General features: G+C 35.0%; 1 protein-coding gene and 1 long non-coding RNA gene across 2 annotated transcripts; one reads left to right on the top strand and one right to left on the bottom strand.

Annotated features, from left to right (window-relative positions):
• LOC107626360 (probable disease resistance protein At5g66900) lies at positions 351-5,469 on the bottom strand. The gene is made up of 5 exons (XM_016329231.2): positions 4,691-5,469; positions 3,187-3,590; positions 2,545-2,894; positions 1,652-1,860; positions 351-1,563 (listed from the first exon to the last, which is right to left on the bottom strand). The coding sequence occupies exons 1-5, from the start codon at positions 5,355-5,357 to the stop codon at positions 734-736; spliced, it is 2,460 nt and encodes an 819-aa protein (XP_016184717.1). The 5' UTR covers positions 5,358-5,469; the 3' UTR covers positions 351-733.
• Positions 5,095-5,745, top strand: LOC110269954. The gene is made up of 2 exons (XR_002358830.1): positions 5,095-5,221; positions 5,303-5,745. It is a non-coding gene; the product is annotated as an uncharacterized LOC110269954 (long non-coding RNA).

Below are 10,688 nucleotides of genomic sequence, written 5' to 3'. Positions count from 1 at the left end.
GTCCTTGGTAGTTAGATTAAGCTTTAGTCCGATCCTATCGCAATGTGTTTTTTTATTAGTATGTAGGAGTGTTCCTGAAACTCGAGCTCAAACAATATATTTGTACATCAAGAAAGCGTGAAGTGTGTGATAAAAATGACTGAGAACTAATCTCACAAGTCACACACGTAAACAAATATTCTCTTAATAAACAGAGTAGAGTGCATAAACATGAATTTTTGGTAAAAAACAATGACAAAACTAAGAAAAGTGACTGTTTTGACACTCCAAAGATTTTGAATTTAACGAAACAACTTATGAATTAAAGAAACAAATTTATGACTTCTAAAATATAAAATAAATTAAAAAAATACACCAACTCTTAATTCTTTGTTGTTGCCATAAATATGGCTGCCAACATGGCAAGAAATACAAATACATAATTTTCTTAATTTCTGTTTAAACTTATAATACAAAAATCAATTACTCCAAAATATGAGTGCAAATAAACCAGATCATCAACTTGTCCAGATTTTGAAGGGGACAACTTCACTTCACCCTCTCTCTCTATTTCCTCTTTCTCAACCCAAAAAACATTACAATAAAAAAAGGCTTCTCATTATGTTCCCTATTTATTTTCTTGCCAAACCCAATTGTTGTGTTACATTTCTATAACTTAAAGGTTTATGCCTAATCTTGGTAGAATTATGTGCAGCATCCACAATGTTATTATTACATCGCAAATAACATAACTCTAATGGTGTAGCCAATGCAAGTTGATGTCAGCTTGGACCACTACTATGTTAAGACCATTAAGGGTGGTTTTCAAGTCTTCCCATAATTCCTTGGTCTCTTCATCACATATCACATCCCTTAAGTTACCAAGGTCCATTATTGAGGATGGCAACTCACTTAAATTGGAGCAACCTCTCACATTAAGCTTTCGCAAACTGCATAACTCGCCCACTTTCTCTGGCAAATTACTAATGCTTATGCATTCAGAGATGTCGAGAAGTTTCAAGTTACGAAGCCTGGTGATTGATTCTGGCAACTCTGCTAAACTAACACATGAACTAACCCTTAATGATTCCAAATTTACCAAGTTTTTTATTCCTTCAGGAAGTTGAGAAAGCTTATGACACTTTGTTATGCTTAGCTTCTTTAAGGAGACAATATTGGAGATCCCATTAGGCAGTGCCACCATATTGCAGTAATCAATGTTTATCTCTAATAAACTTGGCAGCATTTCTGAAACTTCTGTAGTGCAATTTTCAAATGCTTCATTCACATTGCACATGAAAAGTGATATCTTCTGCAGATTCTTCAATTGAATTCCAGCCTTGCCAAGGAAAGGAACCGAAACCTTCTCGAATCTGATTCTTTTAAGCTCGGATAGATAACCAAGAAGTTGGGAATTATTTAATTCCATTTGAAAGAAATCATAATTTGATACTATCAAAACCTTTAATTTTCTCATTTTCTTCATGAACATTGGTAAGGTGAACTTTGCAGCTCGAATATTCAACACTAAAGCCTCAACTTCAGATGGCTCCAAGTTGCACCATTCTGTTGCGAATGCTTCGTCTGCAAAAGAGGTTAAACTCAAAATCAGTAATCAATAACACAATAATTTTGCGAATTGTTTGTGCATCAAGAAGAAAGAAGCACAAACCGGTTGATATGGATAGTACACGAGCTTTAATGTGATACTCTTTCTCTGTAGTCCACCATTTTGGAAGGTCATTCCCACTAATGTCGAGAATCAGTTTATTCCTCTCTGCCTCTGGTTTTTGGCTAGTTTGAAGGATTGCAAGCTCACGAAGAAGATCATGCTGCATGACATAGTGGTAGCTATAGTCTACTGTCTCACTCTCAACGTTCCTGATCACATGCATGAACAAATCATTGTTACTATATATTATTTTAAACATATCCATTGATGATTCATTTCTTAATTTATAAATACACTTAAACGAAATTCTAGATGAATAAACAAGCTGGACAACACATACAAGGAAAGGCATCAATTGTATAAGTTTTACTTTTGAATGTTGAATTTCACATTTTACACATGAAGTTTTTGAAATCTCTTAAGTTCAAACTTAAGTTGATTGACAAATTTGGTTTTAACTGTTAAGGGCTAACTCCTAATTCTGTTTCCTAAGCTGTAGATTGGTATTCTTCATGGTTGACGAACTCATGAACGAGGAGAATTGTCAAAGACTAGGGTGCGTGCTTTGTTAATCTTGACAAAATAATGATATATTTATTTTCTTTGGAATTTATGATTAGTAAAACAAAAATATTATGTGCACGCTAAAAATCAACTACCAAATCAGCCAATATGTATTTATGTACAAATACATGTACTGTTTAACTCAATTTCAATATGTATTTTGTATTTCAACATGTATTCTATACAAGTGGCTTATTTTTGGTGTAAACTTAGTATAGTTATTGTTAAAATTGAATGAAATTGCAAGTTGAGTAAGACATTTGTCTTTTTTTTCTTGTAATGCAGAAAATTCAACTGTTCTGTTTCCAGTATATGAGTATCCATCATACCTTGTGACAACAATATCAGCCAAATTCCAGTTGACTAGTTTATAAATATTCGCTAATGCACTTGTGTCATCGTCGCCATAGAGCTCAGTCCACATATCAACAAGTGCAGCAGCAGGGATCCGCTGGTCTTCGGGGAATAATCCTAGGTCCTGGAAACACTCAATGCCCATAGGATCCAAGAGATCAAAGCATTTTTGGAGACTGTCAAGCACGTCGCTGCTAGAATGAAGAACCGAACCACCTCTCGATAATTCTTTGGCCCTTTCTTGCCAAACCACCCGCTGCTGCTGACTGAGTGATCTGCCATTCACTCTAAGTGCCATAGGAGAACCGCTGCAGCCTCTCACTATCTGCAAGTTAGTCCATTTAAATGAAATAAGAAATTTCAACCAAGTGTTTTATAGATCAAGAAGAAATAAGAAATGAAAAAGTGGTGTATGTACAAGAAAATGATGTATCATGTATCATGTATCAAAAAGCATTTGATTAGCAATTATTTTTCCTCTAATTCTCAATATAACAATGTAAGAAATTTAAAATAGGTTCAAGAAAGCATTGAACAGAACCCTTAACAACATCATCAGGAACATAGAAGCTATAGAAAGTTTGTATTCTAAATTATACTGGAGCAACAGAAATTACCTCTTTCACGACATCATCAGGAACATCGGAGCTGCTATGATTTAGAGATGCCGAGTGCTGAAATAGCTTTATGGCATCTGCATCTCCAAGGGGTTTCAAGACAATTGGATTTCCGAATCTTCCAATTACGACTCTTGATGTCACTAGAATCTTGTAATCTTTTATATGGAACTCAAACTTATCAACCAGAGATTCTGATCCCGGCCAAACATCATCCAGTACTAACAATATTGGATTCTTTCTAACCAGCTGATTCAGAAGATTTTCTATTTGGTTAAGCATTTCTTCATCGCTTTGAAACTCGAGTGTCTCATAACCAGTGTGCTGAAATAGTTTCTGCACAATGGTACTCAACTTGGGCTTTTTTCCAAATGTTACAAAGAAGATGTTGTCGTTGAATTTATCTAGACAAATGTTACGGTTTAGTAATTTGAAAACTCAACATCTTATAATGGATATTTTTATATAGAAAACCTATTTCAGACTTTCACAAAAGGGGAGCAAACATTGATAGCTCAAATGTCACAAAAATGTATGCTCCAGCATGGCAGTGAAATGAAGTAGCAAAGGTTCAAAATAGTAACATTTTTAGCATTAAGTGTTTTTGGTTATTTCCATATAAGCTCTGGATTTCTTCTAACATAACGGACTTTTTTCGTCTCAAATAGGATTTTCGGTTTTTAAGACAGACATGTGATTTCAACTAAACATATAACTATAAGTCTACAACGATGCATTTGCCTTTGATGAGTAAAATATTTTGCTGTTTCCCTTCTTCATCTACCACATAATATCTACAAGAAGAAAGTGAGGGAACTGAAAGAAGAATTTAGATCTTCTAAATTTTAAATTTTTACTTGAGAGGGTAAAGTGTGATCGATGATCTTTAAATAGTTTTTCTCTCATATTTTCTTTTAGTCTACCTATGAAATGAATGGTGAAAGATCATACTTTACCTTCTAAAGTGAAATTTAAAATTTAAAAGATCCAAACCCGCAAAAGAGTGGAAGAATAGTCCAACCTTAGACAAAAAGTAAGTCCCACCCTATAATGTGTGTTGATATATTAAAAATCGCTTTATCATAATTTAGATAAGTTAGCTTGTTTTAGCTTAAGATATTTTTTTTTACTGTATAATTTATTTTTTATACTACTAATACAATAATTTTCTNNNGCTTTTATTTGCTAAACTAAAATAAAGTTTTTCTACTTATATATAGGTATTTTTTACTTTTTAATTAATGAATTTCATTGTCCCTATTAAATCTAAAGCATCTTAATTTCATTGACAAAGGCACAAAGCGACATAATTGAAATCTCAAATACTGTTTGTTAAATTAAATGTTACCTTAAACTCCTTTTGTGACTCTTATTTTTTTTCATAAAATTTCTAACTTCTATATATAGTAGTGCACATGATATTCAATACTTGTATTACTATCTATGCAACTTAGAATATCAGCAATATAGAGAGTGTAGGATAGTAATCAATAATCATTCATACCCTTAACTTCATCATCCCAGCAAAGCATTTTCGCCAATGTACTCTTCCCGGAACCGCCTGCTCCGGTCACCGTGAGCACCACCGGATGATCACCAATCCGGTCATCCATCAACTTGAGCTTCAGCTGCTTCAACGGAACATCAAACCCAACAATAAACGCAGGGGGTTTAGGAGGTGAACACACACCTCTCAATTCAACTCTCTCATTTCTTGGAACCATTTTACTCAATTTCCCAATCTCAACCTGAATTTCCCTAACCCCACCCTGAATATCTCTAACTCCAACCAGCGCCTCCTTCACATCCCTCGTATTAATTGCTTGCAGCTCCAATTTAAAGAACTCGCAAATCGAATCGTAGAGCTCTTCAAGTTCCTCTTGGCGATTCGCTTTACCACAGCAATCCCACCATTGGAGTTTAGAGCACTTGAGAACGAGGTTCTTGCCACTCTCCATCTTCTTGATCAACCTCTCTGTTTCCGATTTCGGCCGATCCAGTTTCGCGTCGATGCCTTCTATCTGTTTGATAAAAGGTTTGAGTGATTTCAATGTTGTCTCCAATTTTTCTAACGAGGGTTTAAACTTATCATTTTTCTCCTTGATTTCTATGACAGTATCTAACAGTGCCTCGATTGCGCCTCCAACAAGAGCGTCTATAACCACAGACATATCCAAAACTCTAAATTCAAACTGAATTCATGGGGAAGATTAAGAAATAGGAAGTTGAACTAAAGAGTTTTTATATATATAATTTTTGGAAAGCAAGAAGAGGCACACCACACAGTGCAAGTTGCGTTATAAAATTAACAAGTAAGCTTTAATGAAAGGATGCTTTCTTGAGACGCGGTTAATTTAGAAAGAATCAAATTCTGCCTTCGAATATAGTTCTCACTCGTTTTCGCCAGAATTTTTAATGTGAATGCTATATGTACGTCTACCAACTTTCGAATAACAAGCTCAAAGTGGTCCTCAGCAAAATCATCATTCAAATTCTAATTGCACAAAAAAGTTATAGGATTGGCCGACATGAGTCAGTTCTTAACTTATTTTTCGTTAATGATTTGCTCACCTGACTTGATGACATGGATTATTAATAACATATGTAATATTATAATTTGGTCACGGGTAATGATGGAATAATAAATTCATAAATGACATGTAGTATGATAATATAGATAAGAGGTCTACTACACATACAAGTTTTTTTGACTTACAAGTTTTACAAGTTGTTACACATACGGGTCTTTTAATGCGTTATTCAGTTTCCAAAGCGCTACACTCACCGTGTATTATGAACGACTCCTCTTCCTCTTCCTCTTCCTCTTCCTCTTCTTCTTCCTCTTCCTCCATGTATTTCTTCGTTATTCTCTTTGCCTTTTTATTAGTTGTTTTACTTGCGTTTATTACTAGTATTCTTGCTTCGTTTTTTTTCGATTTTCATGGTTTCTGAAATCAAGCTTTGAAATCGTTTTGAAGATAATGGAACTTCAGAAATACACCCAAACGATTATAGAAATACACCCAAAGGATTACAGAAATACACCCAAAGGATTACAAAAACTACACCAAAAAGATTTAAGAAATACACCCAAAATTCGTTGAAGTACACCTTATGCATAATTCAGAACTCTTTCTCTTTCTCCTCCTCATCTTCTGCTTCTTCTTCTTCAAAAACGATTTCAGAGCTTGATATCAAAAAATAATGGAAATCGAGAATAACAAAGAAAGAAAACAGAGAGAAAAGCACATAAATGAAGAAGGAGAAGAAGAGGAAGAGGAAGAGGAAGAAGAATGTGCAGCAAGAAGAAGAAGAAGGTGCAGTGAAATTGTGCAGTAACGGTTGAAGAAGGAGAAAGAGAAAGCAAGAAACGAAAGAAAAGAAGAAGAAGAGGAAGAGGAAGAAGAACGTGCAGTAACAGTTCAAGCGCGTTAATATAATGACTTGTAAAGACTTGTATAAAAAAATGCTTGTATGTGGAGAATTTCTCTATAGATAATAGTACCAATATTATTTGCTCAATGTTAATTTGGTATCAGGTGCGGTGTAGAGAACAAAAATGTAGCAGTGGTAACTTAGGCTAAAAATATAATGTATTTGGCATCGGTTACGGGAGTCAAAATTAATTCAATTCTAATTTCACATTCTCTCAAGTACTCTTTTTTTCTCTGTCTTTTGAAATTCTAGAAATTCGTTTCTACAGATTTTTTTTTCTATAGAATTGATTTGTTGTGTTTATCATGCGGAATTTTTTAAAATCATAATTCGGTACTGAATTGTATCAAGTAATATTACAGTGAGTAAGTTATTATTTTTACGAAGATTAAAATACTAAGCAACAATGATTAATTGATTATTTTAGTTAGACAATTTAAAAAATAGAGAAATAAGAAAAATAAATGTAAACAGAAGCAAAACAATAAATAACAAACAGTAAATATGAAGACAATAATAGTAAGAATGATAAGATTTTAGAGATATTCACTCTTTAGAAAAATAATTTTTTTGTTAATTTATTTGAGACATGCAGAAATCAATCACAACATGTGTTTATAGGTGTGTAATTTTCTCTCTTGATGACAAAAGGAGGAGAAATTGGTATAGAAATACTTAGTTATTTTGTAATTTTATTTTGGAAGTATTGAAACTATTTTGGATTATTTGATTTTATTGTCATGATTATTGTCTGACTACATCTATTCATTATTGATCAAATTGCAATGTAGTTGTTACTGAGATAAGCCTCAATGTAGTCCCTGAAGTTGCACTCGAGCCTCAAAGTAGTCCCTGAACTTAAAAGTTCCTCAGAGTCATCCCCGAACTTGTACTCCGGGACTCAAAGTGGTCCTTCCGGCAATTTCAGCACACGTAGCGCAACCGGAAAGCTTAGCTGGCAGCGTTGGTGACACGTGGGACTCACAAAAACGATGTCGTTTTGGTTGTGTGCCAAAATGACATGAAACGACGTCGTTTCACGCTCACTACGTCCCTCCCTCAACGTTTCAATAACGTATTGTCTCCCTCCTCTCTAAACACGAAACAAACACAACACAGAGTGAGGTTTCTTCTTCTCCCTCCCTCAATCTCCAATGGCGCATGTGCGACTGCATTAACTGCACCGATTTCAGTGGAAGACTTTGGCTCTGGAGCATCGCTGTTTTCCTCGCCTTCATACACATAGTTGGGAAGCCCTGGTTTCTCTGAAAGAGGTAAGCCAAAAATGAAAAAAAATGTGGTTCCTCTATTTTTTGATGTTGTTGTTAATCTAATATTCACAAAAGTTCAGGCCCTTTTTTTCGATTGTAATTGGTGGGTATGAACGCCTCTGTTCTGTTCTTTGTGCTAGGGTTTGATCACTACTAGCTTTCGTAGTGGTTTGGCCAAGAAAATTGTAGAGTAGGAGTGTTTCTTGTGTTTTGATGATATGAAAACGTGTTCTCTATGTGTTAGGGTTTACTGCTGTTAGTGGAGGAGTTTCCAAAATGTTAATGTATTTCAGGAGAATGACTCTGATCAATGAATTTGTTAAACAGAGTTTGCATGATCACAGTAGAAGTAAAGATCTTTTGGGAGTTGAAATTTTTTGTAACTCTGATAATGGATTCTGAACTTGACTGATTAGTGAGAGTGATGATGAAAATTGTAGAAGAGAAAATTCATGAATTGTTTTAAATGATGATAAGCCATTATCTGAAGTTTAGCTGAAATGTGTTTCTGTGCTTTATGTGCTTCATTTAACTATTTTTCTCTTGGAATACACAATTATGATACTGGTTAGCTTTACATAGAAGACTTTTGGGAACTTTTTTTTTTTTGCCAAAAAGTTTCCAATGACTACACTTTTTCGAATAGAAAAAAAGGTCCTAATGTATATTATTACTATTCTTGAATGTCTTGAAGCCGTGATGAAGCATTGCCTATATTCAAGAGGAGACTCTTAGGTGCCTTGCTGGAGTTTTCTGCTCAAGAATTGCAGGTTCAGGTACATTGGTTTTTGTCAATGATCTTCTTTTCAAACATTTTATTTATGGCATGTAGGCACAATTGTATCCTTTTGTCTTCTGATTCTATTTTCGTCATCAATCATTTTGGTTCTGAATGTCCATGCTTATCCAAAAATAAATAGCTTCACTCATAGTTAAGCACACCTAGTTAGTGTTTGAAAATGGTTTCTAGGATACAAATATAGAGATAATGAGACAATAGTGATGGATACAAAGAGAAATGTATTTGTTAATAATTTTAACATTCGAGGATAAAACAGAAAAAACAAAATGTAAAAAAATTTTCATTTCAGTGTCCTGCCTTCACTATCTCCACTTGTTGGGAGAACGGAAAGATTTTATTGTTTTTAAATTTGTGTCCCAGAGACAGATTCTAAACACTACCTTAGAAATAAAATCTGTACATACAAGAATAATTCCTAAACTGCTCTTAGTGAAAGTGATGATGAAATTGGTAGAAGAAGATTAGGACTGAATCAATGCTATGATATGAAGAAGATAACAGATGCCATTTAATGAGCTTTCATTAACTACTATTTACCATTACTATTTCTAGATGGTTTTTCTTGTTTCATCTCCACCTTCAGTGTTGTATATTATTTTATTATTTTTTAAACTCTCTAGTTAGTGATTACTTTAGCTCCAAATTTGGCAGATTTTCTTTATTTCTGTGTGCCTTTTTTTGTTGGTAGTTTGATTTATGGCACATATTTCTTTCATGTGGGGTGGAGGGTTTGACACCATAAAGTTATGATCTTGCTTTCATTATTTTACTTGATTTGTGTGATCTACATTCTGGTGGATTCCAATGGGTTTTTCCAGTTAGAATTTATTTATGATTATATTCTTGCAAGTAGGAGTAGCTGATAATGTTTGATTGTTACATTGATTAACACCATATTCTGTGATCTAGTTCATTTATTCTATACCTTCATATTTCCAATCTATTACTAGCAGTGATGTCTAATTTCAAATAATGGGTGTGATCAATTAATTTTTTTTTTTGTAAATATTGGCATATGGGTGATCCGTTAATTACCATTATATTTCACCATGGAGGGTCGTTTATCACAGTGGCCGATGGGAGTATGTCTTACAACGGTGGAGAGACTTGTGAGTTGCCGGATATTGATACAGACACGCTGGATGTATTCTTCGTCCGAGACTATCACAAGAAAATTGGGTATGACAAGGTTAGCCAAACTTGGTGGCTGGTGCCTAATCGGCCTATGCAAAGTGGTTTAAGAGCAATAGCAAATGATAATGAGCTGATGGAGATGTGTTACCTGGCTCAGCAGAACAAGGGGGTTATTCATGTGTACTACAAACATGGAGTATCTGAGCCTGTGTATATTGAGGAAGTAGAACCAGTGGTTTCTGGCAAGGAGCTGATGCTGATACCAACCATTATTCCCACCCCAAAACCCACCACCAATGCCACAGCTGAACCAATTCCCAGCACAACACCATGCAATCCAACTTCTGAACCAAAGAATACTACTGAATCCACAAAACCAAAGGAGCCACCTACCTCATTGGCTGTTGGTAACCAAAACAAAGCAGAAAAAATTTTCCCCCAACCCACTGCAAGTCTTGGACCTAAGCCCAATCCACCACCAAAAATAATAGCCCAACCCAGTAAAAGCAAGCCCAAAATCCCACCAAAAAAAATGCCCCAACCCACAGCAATTCCGAAACCTTGGTCCAAAGAAAAAGAAACCAAGAAGGCTAAAACAAAGAGAGGCTGTAAGAATGTAAAAATAGCAGCAGCAGCATGTGGAAGGAGGCCACTGACAAGAGCTGCTGCTACTGGAAATATTGCAAAAACAACTGGTAAAGGAAAACAGCCCAAGACAACCTTTGTTGCTTTGTCTAGTTCAGAGGGATCCTCAGATAGCCATGACAGTGACGATAGTGTAGAGGATGAAGCATATAGGCCTGGTGGTGATGAAGTGTCCAGTGAAGAAGACTTGCCTCCGGATAGGTCAGCAGCAAAGA

This window comes from Arachis ipaensis, chromosome B01 (genome assembly GCF_000816755.2).
Source record: "Arachis ipaensis cultivar K30076 chromosome B01, Araip1.1, whole genome shotgun sequence".
Lineage (NCBI taxonomy): Eukaryota > Viridiplantae > Streptophyta > Magnoliopsida > Fabales > Fabaceae > Arachis > Arachis ipaensis.
This window is presented reverse-complemented; position numbering and strand designations above follow the sequence as displayed.

Bases quoted from the DNA above. Each gene is read 5' to 3' on its own strand.
- LOC107626360 (XM_016329231.2), bottom strand. From the start codon at position 5,357: ATGTCTGTGGTTATAGACGCTCTTGTTGGAGGCGCAATCGAGGCACTG. The intron at 2,895-3,186 runs GTAATTTCTGTT...ACTAACTTGCAG, and splicing joins CTGATGATGTCGTGAAAGAG to ATAGTGAGAGGCTGCAGCGG. The intron at 1,861-2,544 runs GTATGATGGATA...GCATGTGATCAG, and splicing joins GCTGATATTGTTGTCACAAG to GAACGTTGAGAGTGAGACAG.